This window comes from Idiotropiscis lumnitzeri, chromosome 21 (assembly GCF_059441095.1).
Source record: "Idiotropiscis lumnitzeri isolate Australia: NSW breed Sydney's pygmy pipehorse chromosome 21, RoL_Ilum_1.0, whole genome shotgun sequence".
Taxonomy (NCBI): Eukaryota; Metazoa; Chordata; class Actinopteri; order Syngnathiformes; family Syngnathidae; genus Idiotropiscis; species Idiotropiscis lumnitzeri.
In genome coordinates, this window is record NC_142411.1 from 1,510,696 (window position 1) to 1,528,711 (window position 18,016).

At 44.9% G+C, this 18,016-nt stretch overlaps 3 protein-coding genes across 3 annotated transcripts; all 3 read right to left on the minus strand.

Annotated features, from left to right (window-relative positions):
- Positions 1-458: 458 nt before the first annotated feature.
- On the minus strand, positions 459-8,074 carry clvs2 (clavesin 2). The gene is made up of 6 exons (XM_088286874.1): positions 7,690-8,074; positions 6,717-7,168; positions 6,205-6,379; positions 3,322-3,432; positions 2,985-3,235; positions 459-2,900 (listed from the first exon to the last, which is right to left on the minus strand). Exons 2-6 carry the CDS (start codon positions 7,103-7,105, stop codon positions 2,807-2,809), a joined length of 1,020 nt encoding a protein of 339 aa, XP_088143000.1. The 5' UTR covers positions 7,106-7,168; positions 7,690-8,074; the 3' UTR covers positions 459-2,806.
- Positions 8,075-11,565: 3,491 nt separating this feature from the next.
- Positions 11,566-15,036, minus strand: smpdl3a (sphingomyelin phosphodiesterase acid like 3A). Its single transcript, XM_088286976.1, has 8 exons — positions 14,846-15,036; positions 14,064-14,277; positions 13,777-13,921; positions 13,613-13,709; positions 13,333-13,496; positions 13,060-13,240; positions 12,565-12,689; positions 11,566-12,497 (listed from the first exon to the last, which is right to left on the minus strand). The coding sequence occupies exons 1-8, from the start codon at positions 14,940-14,942 to the stop codon at positions 12,162-12,164; spliced, it is 1,359 nt and encodes a 452-aa protein (XP_088143102.1). The 5' UTR covers positions 14,943-15,036; the 3' UTR covers positions 11,566-12,161.
- Positions 15,037-15,450: 414 nt separating this feature from the next.
- On the minus strand, positions 15,451-17,797 carry LOC148316348 (fatty acid-binding protein, brain). The gene is made up of 4 exons (XM_088286888.1): positions 17,662-17,797; positions 16,202-16,374; positions 15,804-15,905; positions 15,451-15,663 (listed from the first exon to the last, which is right to left on the minus strand). Exons 1-4 carry the CDS (start codon positions 17,732-17,734, stop codon positions 15,613-15,615), a joined length of 399 nt encoding a protein of 132 aa, XP_088143014.1. The 5' UTR covers positions 17,735-17,797; the 3' UTR covers positions 15,451-15,612.
- Positions 17,798-18,016: the final 219 nt, after the last annotated feature.

Below are 18,016 nucleotides of genomic sequence, written 5' to 3' on the forward strand. Positions count from 1 at the left end.
GTTGCACAAATTTATGTTCCTTAAATAAAAAGTACACCTAACAATTTTGGTCAATGTTAAGAAGGAAAAATAAGGCATTGAATGTTTATACTACAAAATAAATTGTAACACTGCTGCTGTTTTTCATCACTTATTCACAGAAAAACTAGATCATTGGTTAATTTTAATAAAATTATCATGTCACACACACGAGTAGAATATTTGTTGATTTATCTCCAGTCATATATGAATTTGTGTTAGGTTAGGTTTGTGTTAGGTTAGCTGTTTTTGTATTAGGAAATTTGTACGTAGATCTGCATTTTTACATTTTTTTTTTTACAATATATGAAAAAAAATACATTTATTGCTGTTTACGTTAGCAATCGAGTCTTTAAATTAAGTCTTTAAATGTCATTTAATGAAATACTATGACAGTCATCTTTAAAAAAAAACAAAAAAACAATAAAATGGAGACAGTGTGTGACAAAATGCGTCAACCTTTATTTGTACATGTCGGCAAAATGGAGGACATTTTATCAACACAATTGAACGTGGCGCTAACGTGACCTCACCGAACTGAGATCAAAATATGTGTTGTAAACGGTCGGTTATGTCTATATGTGCCCTGCGATTGGCTGGCGACCAGTTGAGGGTGTTCCCGAATGCTCGATCAGTCAGCTAGGAGAGGCTCCCAACTCATTTGCCACAAAATAAAGCGTCATTGGAAATCCTTAAAGCTCAAACACTTCAGGATGATTAAAAAAATAAATAAATACATTACATGTTTGTTGACTTTGGCTGAGCTAAACAAACATTGTCAGTGTAGGATAAAGAAGAATAATCATTAGAATAACACTGAATGGCCGCATGCAGCTTTTACATCGTCAAGACAAAATCAAATGTGACACACTGTGAATAATAACTGCAATAGCTCATAATGACATAAATATCATTATGATAGTTGGTCCCTGCTGGCCACTTCATTAGGTACACTGTCAGGTGACATCCAATCCAAAAATATTAACACTGACTTTTGATTGACACTGTAGACATTGAACAATAATTGAATCAACATTATTATTGTTGTTCTTTTAAACGACACTGTTCTACATTTTTAATATTTTCATTATGGTCCATTTTATTATTAGCACAACACAGATGTCAATCACAAGTGAGCATTATTATCTTTGTCAAGACTACTAAAAGTCAAATACATGTCTAAGAGCGTGAAATATTCTTTGCTAGTGTCTATTTAAAAATCACAATTACGATTATTTCTGGTGCATGTGGAAGACATTAAAAAAGTCAAGAAAATCATTCCAGATTTTGCAACAAAGCGACTCTTTTATGAAGGAAGAACAAAATGGCTGCCCACGACGATGGTTTGTTGCAGCAAATGTTAAAAAAAAAATAATTATCATTTTCATGAGACCGTCAATGGATGACGTCACTGAGAACATTCAGAACGCTTAACTATTCAAATAATCGTCGTTACATTTCTTCAAAGAAACAAACGCTCGTGTCAAATAGTGCACAGAAAATAAAATTCACCGTGAGGTAAAAAAGTGTTTTGATAAAGGTGTTTTTCTGTCTTTCTTTACATACATACATTATTTAATTTTCATTCGTTTCGGGTGAAAGATGACGGAACTTAAATACGCAATTGGTCTCGATGCGCATGCATGCTGAAAAGTTGACACCGAAAATGTTGTTTTAAATGTGAGCCAAAAACAATTAAATGTGAGACGAGGCAAAAAACGGAAGAAATAATTTTTAAAAAAAAAGTGTACTCACACCAGGAATGACGACAGCGACCACGACGACGACGATGATGATGATGATGATGACGACGATGATGAAAAAAAGCTGCCGTAAAACAGCACATTCCCGTTTCAAAGCCGAAATAAAAGTGTCTCATTTATAAAACCTTAACAAACTTGCCATGTGTTGACTTGTGATGAAATGCTCCGTCTGTTAGTTAGCCGCTCCGCTAACGTTAGTCAACCGGGAAGCGACTAGCAAAGCGCGCAATCGTGACGTGTCTACTGACAAACACAACAGCCAATCACCGGATGAGAAAGTGATAGCGACGCTCTGATTGGCTGAATCAGTAACTAGGGGTATTTTATCGTGACTAAAACAAACAACCGCAAAATGCTGGCAAAATACAAAATTCACAACATTTACAAAAAGCAATACCGCAAAGAATTCATAAAGATGATTATGGTGTACAAGGAGTGTGTTCTTCGGTTGTTTTAGCAGCACAGGACTAAATACCTTTAGTGCTAATGCTAACAGAAAAAAGACTTTCAGTCAGTTGGATCACAATACTTATGTTTATGACTTAGTAATTAATTGTTATTGATTGAAACACTTTGATTTCCTGGTTGGTTCTGCGTGAGGTTATTGTCGTGAGAAATAAAAAAAGAACGTTAGTATGCGAGATGTTGATCAGAAGCAAAACAAACTCGGTCAAATGTTTTTTCCGTAAAGGGAGCTTTGCTGGTCTGTCTCGATGTCCATCTTGCTCATCCAGAGCATTTGGAGAAAATCCTGGTACAAAGACATCCAAGAAGCTTGCGTCCCAAAGTCCGCATGTCCCGTAACTTTGCGTCGTCTTCAAGGCGCGGGAATCATTCGAAGACAATCACTCGGACGTCCGAGTTGGACTTTTGCGGACTTGGCACTTGACAAAGAAACACGGAAGTCCACCAAGGATGTTGGAAATGCAGTAAACCTCTCCCAGGAACTCCACGTAGAAATCCTTGCTGGGGATTTTTCAAAGATTTCCAGAAGCTTCAGAGTGGCTTTTATTCTTTGTTCGTTATTAGTCCAGCGAAAGCAGCGGCTGCATGTTGTCCTCGTCGCATTTGGCCTTGTCAGGTCGCTTTAAGACGCCGGGTTCCACCACCGACTGGGACCTGGAAGTTAGCAACATGCTACCGCGTTAGCATTACAGTGCTTTTGGCTATTTTTTACTTTTTTTGTGTGTGCGTCTATCTCACCTCTTCATGGTTTTGGGCGAGAGGTCTTTGTCTATGTCTCTGTGCAGGTCTTGGACAGAGAAGGCATAGGCATCGGGTCCTCCATCAGGTCCCGCGTCTAGTTCCGCATCCTCGTCGTAGGCGTGCTCCAGCAGGGCCCTGGCCCAGGTGCCCATGTCGTACGGCGGCATCATCCCACCCAGCTCTGACGGCAGAATCTCCGGATGCAGCAGCTGGTGGAGGCTGGTCAGGTTGTTGCCGTGCATGAAGATCTACGCTCACAACAGCATCCAAAATAAATCATAAGGCGGATCGCTGCAAATTGCAAAATAGTCGATAGGCGGCACGCTTTCCTCACCCGCTTCCTGGTCTTGTCTTTGAGAAAGGGCCTGATGACGGTGTAGAGCGCGTGGATGTACCACGGCTGGTTCACAAAGTGGATTCCTCCAAAGCGGGCGGGAAAACTGTCCTGTCGCAGTAAAATGCAGGGAAACACACAAAAACCTCAGGTTGTGCGAGACAAAAGGCAGAAGTGATGCGCGTCCATTTAGCGCCTTCGCACCAAAATGGCGGTCAAGTTGGATTTCCTCCGATGACTCATACAATGGAATCATCTAAAAGATGGTGCTCGTAGGATCACGGTGCACATCTCGGTCTGTTTACGAACGCTCTCTTTGTATTTCCCTCTCTGCATCTTCATTGAAGTCGACTGGCTCTCGTCACTTTGGCGCTCTCATTTTGCTTCTCTCTCATTTGGCTCCGTTTCAATGTCTGCCTCATTGTTATTCTTCTTCATGATGCAAAAAATAGGACAATGTCCTTTAGTCTTTTCATTTTGAACCTTTTCTTCTTGCTTGGGGGGCATAACAGAAAATAAATGAGAAGCACCGCCTTCACTGCGCTCTCACGCGGCCGTCAGATAATGAGACGATGTCGGATTGTGACGAACAGATCGTCCTCAAGTACGACTTTGCTTTGTTTGCTGAGTCATCTGCATGCAAACAGCTCATAGCGGCACAAAATGACGCACGTTGTCCGCACACAAAAACGTGTAAAAAAACTAATACGGAAACACGTAGTCATGAAAATATGCGCAGCAATGTAAACATCCCCAACATCCGGGTGACTTCCACACACAACCAGCCTGTCAAATTCGGCCAACAATTATTTTTGAATCCTTTTGTGCATCCAAATCTATTTTGGGATGTTTGCTGCAGGTCAGCAAAAAGCTTGACAAGAATCGAAGGCGACAACAACCAGGAAAGTCGCTCCACCAGCACGACAACAAGACCGGGTGAAGAACGTCTGACTGAATATCAAGTCAGAACGCGGAGATCCTCGCCACCTTTCCGCCGTAACCAGAAAATCTGACCGATTCCATCATGCGGAACAGATACAAACACAAAAGCGGCCCAAAAAAGTGCATCATGGGCACTAAAGAAAATTGTTGACCTGATTTTTTTTTTTTAAGTCCAGGCTGGCTTTCATCTTAAAGACTTGCAAGTGAAAAGCAAGTGTTTGCGCTGCAGGCTGCACTTAAACTCCTCCTAAAATAAAAAAAAAAGTTTTTTTTTCATTTTATTTTACTGCTGCAGGACTTTTTTGTTCATGTTGGATTGATGACAAGTGACGGCTATCCCACTTTTTAACATTCACGCTAGTCAGTCCATCCTGGTTTGTTATTTATCTGGAACTCTTACGTCTGCACCATAATCACATCAATATACGTTCGAATAAACGTTTAGAATTTCTTAGTTGGGCCAACTCCTGACATCATCAATATGCGCGAGTCGCATGCCTGTCATGACATCATCGACGAATGTCACTTCCTGATTACATTTGTTGCCATCTTTGGTATTTTTAGAGCTGTTTTTGAATCATAAATTACAATTTTGTTCATCGCTAAATGTCTCGTGAGCGCTCGGCGACGCGGCAGCTGGTTATGCAAAACTCATCAAAGAAAGAGCAGTGGAGCGATGCATTAAACATCACACACACACACACACGCGCACACACACGCGCGCACACGCAACAAAGGCGAGCCCATCTGGAAGAGAGGCCAGAGCAGACAGCCAGGCCGTCGTCGGACCGGTTGCCATGGAAACGGCGGGAGGGTGGGATGTGTGTGACGGAGCGGGTGGAGGGAGAATGTCGGGGTACAACAAAGCACATTGCATCAAGCAAGTGGTCGCATTTTCAAATGCGGGTGAACGAACGGATGGGTGAAGTCGCGTTTGGAAGACGGCCGCATCTTCTCTGGGGGGGTCGGGGGTGGGGGGGGGGGTGTTGTGGAGATGTTGGAGGGGGCAGTGAGGAAGCGAAAAACATGGGAGCGAAATAAGAGTCCACGTGCTTCAACATGCTCGCGTTCATAAGAGCCAATGAAAAATGACCTCAATTAAGCGCCGGTCGAGAAAAAAAAAAAACGATTAGCATCACTACCAGAGACTAATTTTCGAAAACACACCACGCGAACGCTTTCATCTGAAGCTAATGCTCATCGATGGATCATTTTCTTCTTTTTCGAACATTACAACGCCAGAGATGTAAAATGAACATTCCATCGAGGTTTCACTCCCATTTCCCATTTTTTAATCCGTTAACAACGTTGTAATCCGGCGGGATTACGACCGGATTGGGTTGAATCCCGCACACTTTTCACCTGCCGCACGTCACTGGCGGCGATATTATTCATCACAATCATCGTGATCGCAACAAAAGCGGACAAGCGGGTGAGCCGAGTGAGCGCACAATCCCAAAAAAACTATCAGAATGAGAATAACAAGAGCGTTTTCGTGTTTCGCGCACTCGCCTCACAGACGTCGCGAGTTCCAATCATGGCTTCGTCTTTCCTGTGAGGAGTTTTGTGCTTTTCTGGAATTTCCCCTGGAAGGCAAACGGGAGCGCACAGCGAGCTCAATCTGGCGGCTGTCAAAGCAGAGCAGCAAAAGACGACTGCAGCCGTGATCCCGAGGTGTGTGGCCTACATGCCACATGAGGAAGACGCTCCGAAAGCGAGTTACGTGCCGCAGCGATGTCACACTGACCAAAAGAAGAACCGGACGACTCGGGGAACGGGGTTTTTAGGAATAAGGTCGGAGGGTCAAGACAAGGAACCGTACCGAGATCGCGGCCGGAGGGGGCGGGATTGACAAGCAAAAAAAGGGTCAAGTGCCCAGTTCTGGCAACGTAACGTGACTTATACAGGACAAGCGTCAAAAAGCCGAAGCCGCAGCCTCACCTGCAGCCCCTCGATGGCGAGCCGGAGCATGCTGGGCGTGAGCTTGGAGGCTTGCTTGAAGGTGAAGTTGCTCCAGTCAATGACCAGGATGAATCCGTTCACCTGCAGCTCGGCGTCCTCGATCATCGACTCCAGAGACAGCAGGATGGACCTCAGGATGTCCACAAACATGTATCTGGAAAATGTCCGAGAGACGTTTCATTAGGGACACCATGCACGCTTGCTGCCCCAAAATCACGCTGCCAAAAATAGAGAGATAACCACAGAGCAGAGGGCGAACAAGTGTTCTACTCTAGCCCAATGTTAGTTTGCCAAAAAGTGGGACAGTATGACGTACATCTGTCGTACGATGCCAAAAAGTGAGCCGTAACATGCAGTTTGCCAACAATAAGGTACCAAAAATGGAAGAGTGCATGCGGCACCAAGAATAAGTGGACCGGTACCAAAACATGGTACAATATGTGGTTAAAAAAAAAAAAAGTGGTTAAGAGTACACGGTACCGCAACGGTACCTGCTCTGGTCCCAGTTGGCGGCAAAGAGGAGCAGAATCTTCCTCCCGTGTCGGTCCAGGTTGGCCAGCACACCGGGGAATCCATCCTTGAGCGCCTGCTTAATTCCGGGGTCGGTGGCCTTCAGGTTCTTGAACATGTCCAGGTTCTGTTGTCTGTACTCAAAGTACTGGGCCAGCAGTCTGAAGGCCTCAAAGTGGTTAAACTTCCTGGCCCGCAGGAACCTGAGGATGAAGGCGTCGTCCGTACGCAGGAAGCCGATGTCCGGGCGCGTGATGATCATGTCGCGCACCTCCTGGATGTCCTGGTGAAGCGTCTCCGGGTTTTCCTTCAGTTCTGCTTTGGCCTTCTCCAGCGTGGCCGCCGACAGGCCGGCCTGCAGGTGAGTCATCTCGGCAGGAGCCACGTCCCGAGGTTCCCTCACAGCGACGACGACGACGACTCTTTTCGGGGCCTGCAAGACAAGGCAAGTTGATTTGTAGAGCATAGGTTGAGGCTGGAGATGGCGTCAAGGCACTACTTTTGTCTAAAAAGATTCCCTGATTCACTTCAACATAGCTCCTTGGCAGTAAGACGCCACAAATGAAATTCCTCAATGCATTTCAATCGTGTTTCTTGGCACCAACATGCCACAAGATGGAAGCAAAGCACTACTTTTGTCAAAATTAAACTGCTTAAGTCACCTCAACACAGGTTTGTAGCAAATAAAGGAGGACACCCCCCCCCTCAAAATATATATATAATTAAATAATACAAAATTGCAAGCTAATTTTGCACATGTCTGTATTGACATCGAAGAACATTCAGTGCTTTGCAGACCAACAATTCAAATCCATTCTTCGACTCAAGAAGCCATCTTACAGCGTGTGTGGCGGCTACAGCCAAACGGCCAACATTTCCGAGATGCTGCTTCACGCCAGCAGAACCATACTTCAGTGTGTGTGCGTGTGTGATGGAGGGGGATGACGGCATCACCTTCTCCCCCACGGAGGAGGCCAAGCAAGCAATGCGGCACCAGGCTGCAGCACCTGCTACATCACCGACACCCTCATCTGCTCCATGGTGCTGATGTCTCTTCTTCCCTCCTCCTCCTCCTGCCTCCTTCTCCTTCAAATCATCCAAGTTGTCCGGTCCATTTGCACAGGTGGGTCCGGTGCGCTCCGTTTCCCGGTTCTGTCGGGTTCTGTTGTGCAGCGGGGGAGGCTGTAAGGGTGGGATGCGCCACCAGGATTAGCGTCTGTGGGTCTGTGCTGCTGCTGCCGTCTGTTTCGCCGCCAGAGTGAGTGACAACAAGCTGGGCCGGTGGGGGGAGGATGAGGAGGAGGCGGCGGAGGAGGGTGGAGGAAGAAGGGGGGAGGAGATGGTGGAGGAGGAGAGCGTGCACGTGCAGGACAAAAGAAGGCAAATGAGAGGATGAAGATGAGGAGGATGATGGTGGTAGACTTGTAGCCTGAGGCGAAAAAAATGTCAACATCAGGTTTGTGTGTGTGCACGTGTTGTGATTTTAACTGCATTTTGTTTCATCCTTTTTCATGTACAAATGCAATTTAAAAAAAAGAGAGAAACAAATTAAGTACTTCAACAGTTGCACACTTTATGCACAGGCTTACACTATGAGAATACCTTGTCATTTAAATATTTAGCTCCAAAATCTCGGGGTCCCATGGTGGGCGTGGTTGGCGGGGCGCCTGTCAGCTGTGATTGGCTACTAGATGAGCCAATCAAATTAACTGTTCACCTGACCGTACCTGACCCCAAAAAATACATTTAAAAAAATGACTGTCTATGACGCTATCAAGAGGTGGACGAGCCGAATGACAACTTGAACGACAACTAGCGCCACTTACTGGTCACTTTTAGGCTGTGGCCTAAAATAACAAAATAAACTAAAATTGGAATAAGGTAAATAAACAAAAATGATATGTTCGTAGAGAAGAAGGAAGATCACATTTGAGAATTCTAATTCACTTTACATAATTACACAATACTTAGTGTCCTTTTTTAATCCAGTGCGAGACAAATTTTCCATATCTATAATAATAATAAACTAAACTTAACTAAAACAAAGCAGTTGTGAAAGTAATAATAGCAAAAGAGAAGCGGAAGTACCAAAATAAGAGCTTGACGTCTGTGTTGGAGTGTCAAGAACGCTTAACAACCGTCTTATGAAGGGGAAATGGATTATTGTACACAATATATAGTGATAAAAAAACGAACTATAATAATAAACAAGTTAGGAGAAACCTAATTTGACAAGTCTTTGGAGCGTTTCATGGAGTTGTTCTTAAGAGCGTCGTCTTCGCACTGCAATGGAGCTCGGCTGCCATCTAGTGGACAATCAAGATGCTTCCGGAAAAGATTTGCTTTTTACACCGGTTCATTTCCACTTATCTCCGTGTAAAAAAAATATATATTATTGGAAAATTATATTTTAAATTTAGATTGAAGATTCACCCGCGCCCTAGTGAGAATAAAGAACACACAAAAAACGAATATTTAAATATATATGAAACAGCTGGATTTAACATTCTTACAATATTTAAATATACATTTAAAATGCATTGTTTAATATTTGACTATGATGACATATTGATACAAACCTGCAGACCAGTTTTTATACAACCCTTTTGAACTAGTTAAAAGTGACTATTTTTTGAAGAAAATGAAAAATTAAATAAATTGAGCAAGGACGAGCACCAAGAAAAGTGACGCCACATGTGGACCAGACAAGCAACTGGGAGCTCAGCATGGAATGATAACGAGGAAGAGGACAAGATGGAGGGAGGGATTGAAAAAGAAGAGGAATTAATAGGAAACCTTCACCTTTAACCCCCCTCGCCCATGACGGCGGGCTGTCCTCCCACTTCAAACGACCACGCACGCGCACACACTCACACAACACTCAAATTCAATTACAGCCTTGTTTTATCCGCCTCTTTCTTCATCTTTACTCTTTTGTGCTCATCTCTGCACCAACCCACAACTTTGACGCGCATCACTAAGCAGAATCTCTCCAGTAAGAACAAATAATTAGGAACCAACCGATGAATCAGCCGACATTAGCGCTTTTAGGGCCGATTTAGAGTGCCTTGTTGTCCCCCAGAGAACGACAAAAGAGCGAGGCTGTCATTTAAATGTCCATTTTGACAGTCAATGTGTGGACCAGGACTTTGCACTGGCGTGGCGTCTTGAGAGCGCCTCGTCGTCATGGCGTGGGGAAGCGACTGGTTCAGGAAGGTGTGCCTAATCAAGTGTCTGGTGAGCAAGTTCATTTACGGATGTGCGACTGTGGAGTAACGCGCAAGCTGATAGGCCGAGTGTGCATGTGTCTGCTTAGGGGGGAGTGGCTGTGCCCATTCAGACTTTTTGGGGTAGTACTAGTGGTGCCACCTTAATCATAAACACACACGCACACACACACACTTGCACATACACACTGTTGATAAAGAAGTCCATTCAAAGCGGCTGACAAACAACAAATGAAGCATGAGACAAAAAGAGAGAGAGAGATAGAGACCCCTAACCCCCCCCCCCCTCCCTCCCCCAAACCCAGTCAGTCCCCATTATGGAGTGTGTGAGACTTGGCAGGAGGGCATTATCTCACGGGAGTCCCAAATGAAAAGAGCTTTATGAGCATGATGTGTCCCCCCTCCTCCCGTGGCAAAAAAATTCACATTTTTGGCAACCTTCATTGTGCGTGGTGACAATAGAAAATATGTCAGCAGGACAGGAAAACACGCAAAGAGCACACACACACACACACACACACAATTACGAAATAAACATGACAAAAATACACAATGGAGTGACTTTGCAATCAACAAATGAGCAGATGAAGGAAACCACCACAGGTTTGCTCACTTACAGGAGGGCAGAGTGAAAATGAAACAGAAAACCAAAGAGACGAGGGATTAGCTTTAGCGTGTGGCTCGCAAAAATTACAAGTAAAAAAAAAAAATGTACGACACGGACAACACTAATCGCTAATCTCGCTGAGCGGAGACTAAACAAAAAGAGCTTTTAACAAAAAGGGATTAGCCTGACGCCAGAAGGACGAGGTTAGCTCGGGTCGGGGAGAGCAACCGAACGTCGCATGACTGGAGGCCAGTATCAACGCTTTTCCATTGAATTGTTTTCACATACAAACGACAACTCGGTCAAAATCACGACACTAGAATACACGTGCCACGACACCCGTTGACGATGTCACCCGGGGTCAACCTCGAGTCCCCTACACTTTCTATACCACATGGATGAGTTTATTACTCGCGACTATTTATTATCTAGGAAACGAGACTTTGTCAGAATCATCATATGAAAGACGTTTCGTATCTTTATTTGTGGTTGGAAATGTACTCTATAGAACTCCCCCCCCCACCCTAAAAAAAGTTCAAAGAATGAGAAAAGAGAGACAAGCTTTGTTTGCACACAACAGTGCTTCACTGATGTTACCGCGGCAACGGCCGCCCCGGCAACAGGCCATGCTCACCCGGCAGTATGTGGTTACCACGGTTACGCCCCGACCAGGCGAGCAAAGGGATTGAAGGGTTGGGGGGGGGCTGTGCAAGGCAAGGGGGGGGGGTAAGGAGGTGAGTTTCTCACCATTCATCATTCATCTTAACTTCTTTTTTCTTCTTCTGACACTTTCCTGACATTCTTTTGGAAGTTACACATGAAGCGATGGGATGGTTTAAAACGAGGGTGGGGGAGGTAGAGGAGCGAGGGGGGGTCGAGGGGAGCGAGGGGGTCACACAATGGCACTGGAATGGGGCTGAGAACATTCAAAGCAGGAGAAGTTGGCAGGGGGTAAAGCGGAATCGGGGGGGAGGCGGGGGGGCAAGTCAAATGAGGTCAGTGGCTGCTCTTTTTTTTATTTATTTATTTTTTTCCATCCATCCGCACAACTTTGAACAGACAAATGCAACTTTCTATACACGTCGGGCTCACGCGCGAGCATGCAAATGCTGACATTTTTTTTTTTAACAGCAAAACTTGAAACCAAGTCGACAATCGGCAGCAAGGAGATGATTTTAGTATTCAGAATCAGAAATCAGAAATCCCTTTTTTGTCATTGAGAAGACAACGGAACGTCGTCATCGATCATCCACTTTTACATTCACATCCGTTGTGCAATTCTACGCATCAGCAATCCTATTTGATGTCATTAAAAAAAAATTTTTAAATATTTTTCATGTTGCATGTTTCTCAAGCTCCTATCATCCTCCAGCATGCGTTCTTTTAAAATCTCTGACTAAAATGTGCTCACAAAGTCACATTTCTGAGTGTATTTTTTCAACTTAAGACTCAACCAAATGTCACGTTGCCAAGTCAAAGGTTTTCCAAAAGAATTTCAGGGGCATATTAGACCATTTTTGGTTGTCTTGAAAAGATTTCACGGCGATATTAGCATAAAATATCGCAATCTCTATCGAGTGCATCAGCGGACATCAAAGAAGGTTACGAGCGAGATTGTGACGATGTTGTCGCCCCGCCACACAAGCGGAGTAGGACGTCTGGTCCAAGTAGACCATGGAGCACAACTGAAGGACCTTACAGTCGTCCCGACATTGCGGCCTGCCATCGTAACTGACCGTGTAGTGAGCAAAGTAGGTGTCGAAAATATCGGCGCTGGGCAGAACCCACAAGCGCATAGCCAGGCGCAGCAGACTCGTAGGTCGCAAGTCCGGCAAGTCGAACGCTTCCGTCATGACGTACTCCAGCTTCCACTCTGCTCGTTGCTCCAGGTTCGCCGCGGTCAGGTTCAGGAAGTATTGCCAGATGTCCTTGACAAGAAAAATAAATGGTTTTGAATTTGGATGTGGTGTTGGCAGGTTGGCCATGTGGTCTTACCAAAACGCCAAAGTCTTGTTTGTCGTAGAGATACAATCGCACGGCTGGGTTGTTGGAGTATGGATCCTGAAAGCCTTTGATGGGCGTTACCGCCGGAGACACGAACAAAGAGTTGACGGGTTCCGCTACAAAAGAAAACATTTTTTTTTAAAAACATGCATCATTAACATGCGCATCATCCATTTTTTTAAAACCATTTCCATGATACATTTTAACAGGGAAATAAATCATCTGACATATTTAATTAATTAAATATATTGTATTTATTTATTTATTTATATGAAATGAAACATTTTTTAATAATTTGTAAAGTTGTCATTTTGATTATTTAATGTACTGCAAAATATTGTCTGAGATGCCACAAGGCTCAACCTCGGCTCCCATAACTTTTCCTCTCCTTTCCTGACCACTTCATTAGGAACGCCTGCTCATAAACTTCAAAGTCAGTCAACTCAAACACGAGCATCGTCATCGTACTCGTTGTTGGATGCTCACCTTCGTGATCCAAGAGCACCATGACGCTGTCTTTGTGCGTGTGTCCATAGAAATGTCCGGCAACCACATGACCGTAGCGCCGAAAGATGTCCAGCAGCCTCTCGTTGTGCTCATCCCTGATGGCCGTCACGTTCCGAGCGAAGGGCAGGAATCCCAGCGGAATGTGAGAGATTATGAACACCTGCAGTGACACGTCACCGCAGGTTACCTTCGACCCATGAATTGACCCGAGTCGCAATTTTTGGACTTGGGACCGCCAATCGCACGTCTGACCTTCTCCATGTTGACGTCCGCCGTTTTCAGCGTGTCCTCCAGCCACTCAAATTGTCCCGCCGGGTCGCTCATGTGCGCAGTAGCTTGGTCGGGACCGTAGTAGAGGATGCTGTTGACGCTCACCACTCGTAAGCCCGCACGAACCAGCTGCGAGTAGAAGCCTCCTGCGGACACGTGCACATGGGAAGTCGCCCCCAAAAAGAAAAAAAAAAAGAAAATCAGAAATCTGGCATCCAGTTTACAACCAGCGTGACCAGTCCACCCAGCATTAAAAGGTAACCTTGCGACAGAGTTTTCAGTGCGTCGTCTTGCAGCCAAGGCTTCCAGAGGCGGGCGGCGGCCTTGTAGATGTCGTTTGTGGACGAAGGCAACTGATCCTGACGACAAACACGCGCGTCAAGCGTACGTTCGTGCTTCTTAACAAGAATCTGACGTGTTCGCTACCTGCGGCCAGTAGTCATGATTTCCTATGGCGGGAAAGACGCTGACGTTTGGGAATTGTTGTCGGATGCTTTGCGTCAAATTGCTCAGCACCTCGATCACCATCGACGTGGACAGCTCACTCACCGGAACGTGAGGAGGACTGTCGCTGCGTTCATCAAGCAACTTAAGTTATGCAATGATGGAAACGCCAACGTGCTGACATTATCATGATCAACTTCAAGTGTCTAATTTCCTGTTTTGAGGTGCGAAAATGGTGACAAATGAAAAACAAATCATTTTGCCGTTACCCGGTCCAAATGATGAAGTCGTTGTCTTGCACGAGGCTCTTCATGTGCGTGAAGGCCGACCGGATGAGGCTGTAGGGCGAGTCGCAAAGGAAGTCCCCAAATGGGCCGGCGCCGCCGGTGGGCTGTCCTTTGGAGGAGAAACACACCTTGGTGGGATCCGGCGCCAGGTGATAGCTGGGATCCAAATGAAGGTCGGTGATGTGCCAGAACCTTCCTGGTAGAGGAAGAATTGTTCAAACTCCCCCCCAAAAAATGCACTCATGTGCCATCATGACATACGACGGACGATGTACCTTTTTTGTAAAATGCTACCATTTCAAAACACATGGTAGAAGCTTTCCAATATTGTACTGGTGCAAACGTGCAGTTGAGGATTGTTACACGAGTTTTATGAGTTCTGACTTGATTATGAAGGTGTTTGATTTGATTTATTTTTTTATTATTTTAAATTGACAAATTTATCACACACTGCAATTGATTTCAAGTCGTAGGACACTTCATCAGTACAAAAAGTGGCCGCTTTTCACATCAATGTCAAAGCCGAAACACTTCATCACAAAAGTAAACAGGTGTTTAATCTTTCCAAATCTTTTCACACAGCTTTGAACAATGCAATAATCCATAAACACTAACGAGCCATTTGCAGCCCTGAAAAACTTGAAACTTGTTTAGTCCTGCCAACTTTTTTTTTTCGTTATTATTATTAACGTGAAACATGAGCCACTTATTTGCAAACAAATTCCATGGCGACGTCTTCTGCTTCGGGAGGTGTCACGACTCACCTGCGGCCCCCGCCTCGGCTGCTCTTCGCGGGGGGGCCGCCTCAAAGTGTCCGGCGACGCACGACAGGACAACCAAAAAAGCGAGCGGCGCGTTCATGTCGTTCGAAGGCGAGCGCGGACCTCCGCAGACACTACGAGAAACTTGAGTGTTTGTTGACGAGCAAAAAGCGGAAGTTGTAGTGGTCAGCCTGTCACGTGACTCGTCTTTTCAAACGGCGGGGCGTGGTTTTGTTTGATTGACGTCAGGGGGCTTGTTACGTGACCGAACTATGTTGTTCAACCTGATGCCAACTTTTTATGTAAGAGTATAATTAAAAAAAAAACGTGTTCAACCTGATTGTTTGTCTCCTTCTTAATACTTTTACACGTTTTCTTTGACTTTTTTTTTCTCAGTAAAACCCTTCAGTTACTTAATGTACCATAGCAATGAGCTTGGAGCCACCAAGTAAAAGTCTAAAAAGTTATATCAGACATTTTTCTCAGCTCAAAACTAAATATAACAGACGCTGCCCTTATTTACAAAAAAAAATTAAACAATTGCAATACAACCATTTGTCAGATTGTCAATAAATAATAAAAAAAAAACAGATGAGAAGAGGCCAACATTTCTCCTTCTGTGTTTTATTTCCCACATTTGGAAAGATGGTGAATCCAATGTCACATTTTTTTTCATATAAAAAAAAAATACATGATAAAAAAACAAACACGTGCAGCTTGCTTGCTTGAGGAGGAAGAAGATGATGAAGAAGAGGTGCAAATATTGGCCTCTACGCCTTCTCGTAGCTGCGCACGGCGTGGATGTCCTCGAAGGTCAAGTTCTGGATGAAGAAGACGACAAGCTCAGTTTTTACAGTTTTTTTTCTACGCCCAAGAAACATAAGCCCAAAAAACAAGCAACTTTTTTTTTTGCTGAAAAAAAAAAATAGGACTAAAATCTCGGAAATGAACATCCTCTCACCATGACCAGCTTGCCGTCCTTGATCTCCCTGACGAACTTGGTCTCCTTGCCGTCCCACTTCTGCACGTGGACCAGCTTGTCTCCGTCCATGCTCACTGTGGACTGACGAACAGATGGCCGTTAGCATGTCGGGGAAACGTTTTGCTTTTGTCTTCAAGTCAAGCCGCTAGCTTGAGGCTAGCGGGGAACTGGAAACGCCATAGACGGGCTAGCGATTGGCACAGATGTGGTGATGTTGCAATACTTTGAGCGATGGACGTTTGAACACAAATAGTGCAGCAACACATGTAGACAAACAATATAAAATTACTCTTGGCGTATTTTCTTCTTAAGTAAGGTAAAAAAAAAATAATTTTCACTTTGAAATTGAGCACAATTGTTGCTCGCCACATTCCTACCTTGCAGTTCCTGTCGTCGGCGGTGGTCTCGTCAAACTCCTCCCCCAGCTTGAAGGAGATCTCGGTGTTCTTGAAGGTGCTCTGCGTGCGGATGGTCACCTTGTCGCCCTCCTGGCTGATGATGACGGTGGGCTTGGTCACGTTGCCCACCTGCCGGGTGGCGAAGCCCACACCTGGGAGGGAAGAGGCCCCCTGTCAGTCTTGTTGGGCGCTCCGTTGCTGCTCCACATATTTTGAAGAGTAATTACGACTACAACATCGATGCTAATTTGTGTTTTTGCGACAAGTCACGGATGACAATAAGGCGCTCTAACCAACAGCCCACATGCCGGCTGTCACACTGGGCTTCATTTTTATTTTTTATTTTATTTGATTTGATTTTTTTACCTCACTCTTCCGCCTTCTCTCCGTGACATGTGCATTCATGGCCAACGATGAGGCGCTCGCTCAAAAGCAGCCACATCAAGTCGGGCTAGTTTTTTTTTTTTTTTTTTGTTAACCCCCTCCTCCTCGCTCTCGCTCACGCAGACATGCCAGCGCAAAGTCACAGGGTAGCTGTGACATTTTTTTGTCCGCCTTGCTCTTTCATCTGTCTCTCTATGATTTTCATGCACTTGCGGTCGACAACGAGGCGTTCTAAAGCGGCCGTCCCAACGCGAGGTGCTGGTCCACCTGCTGGCTTTTCTGTGGAACGACGTATTTATTTTCGTTCTTCTGCCTTCTCTCCATGACATGCGTGCACTCATGGCCAATAACAAGGCGCTCGAAAGCGGCCACATCAAGTCGGGGTTTTAAAGAAAAAAAGTTTTGCTCCCCCTCCACGCTCTTCTGTCTTCAACAAGGCGCAAAGACACACACAGGCTGTCACATTTTGGATTTTTTTGTCTTTCTTTCATGACGCTTGTGCACTCATAGCCGATAACGAGGCACTCTACATTTTTCGGGGGGGTAAGCATACACAGCTAAGTTGCAAAGTGCATGTCGCAACGGCGCTGGACAACCGCTGATGCGAAATAATGCACTCGACATTTTATATAGTGGGGGAGGGGAGACACGTGTCGGACTCAAAAGTGAGGGCACAAAAAAAAAAAAAAAAGAAATCATGCAAACTCCACAATTTACTTTGACTTAGTTCTCGTTTTTTTGCAAGTTTTCTGCAATTATCTTCAATCACGTATAATGCATTTAAAAACTACCAGTAATCAGTAAATATATTTTACAGATTCTTTCAGTTCATTCGCGTCTTCACTAGTAGGACAATTCGGCACACTAGTAAAACGACTGTCGTACTAGTAACTTTTTTTTTTTTTTTTTACAACTCTCTGGCATAGCTGGACAATTTCAAGTTACACGTACGGCAGAACTGTGCACTCGTTGACATCTGTGATCTGCTACAAGTGCATTTCAAAATTCTACTAGTTAATGTCCGGCGCTTAACTAGTAGCACGAGTGCTACTCACCGAGAGCTTTCATGTACTCATCGAAGTTTTCGCTGTCCACCAGCTTCCAAGTGGCGCAAAAGGCATCGACCATGTTGAAGGTTTTGTGTGCGCTGAGCGGGCTGAAGGTCTCACAAGAAGTGCGGGGGGGGGCCCCTTCGCAGCTCTTATTGGGGGGCCCAATTAGTATGCAGGCAGGTGGGCGGGGCCAAGCGCCTCACTGGCTCAGAAGACTTTCTTTGCTGGGCCGTCATTTGCCTGAGAATTTGGGTCATGGTCCGGATGAACTCACACGGAGGAAGAGTCCAAGTCGCTCTGAAAACAAGAAAGTTGCCATTAAAAAAAAAAAAAAAAAAAAAGACAAGTGTGAAAAGTG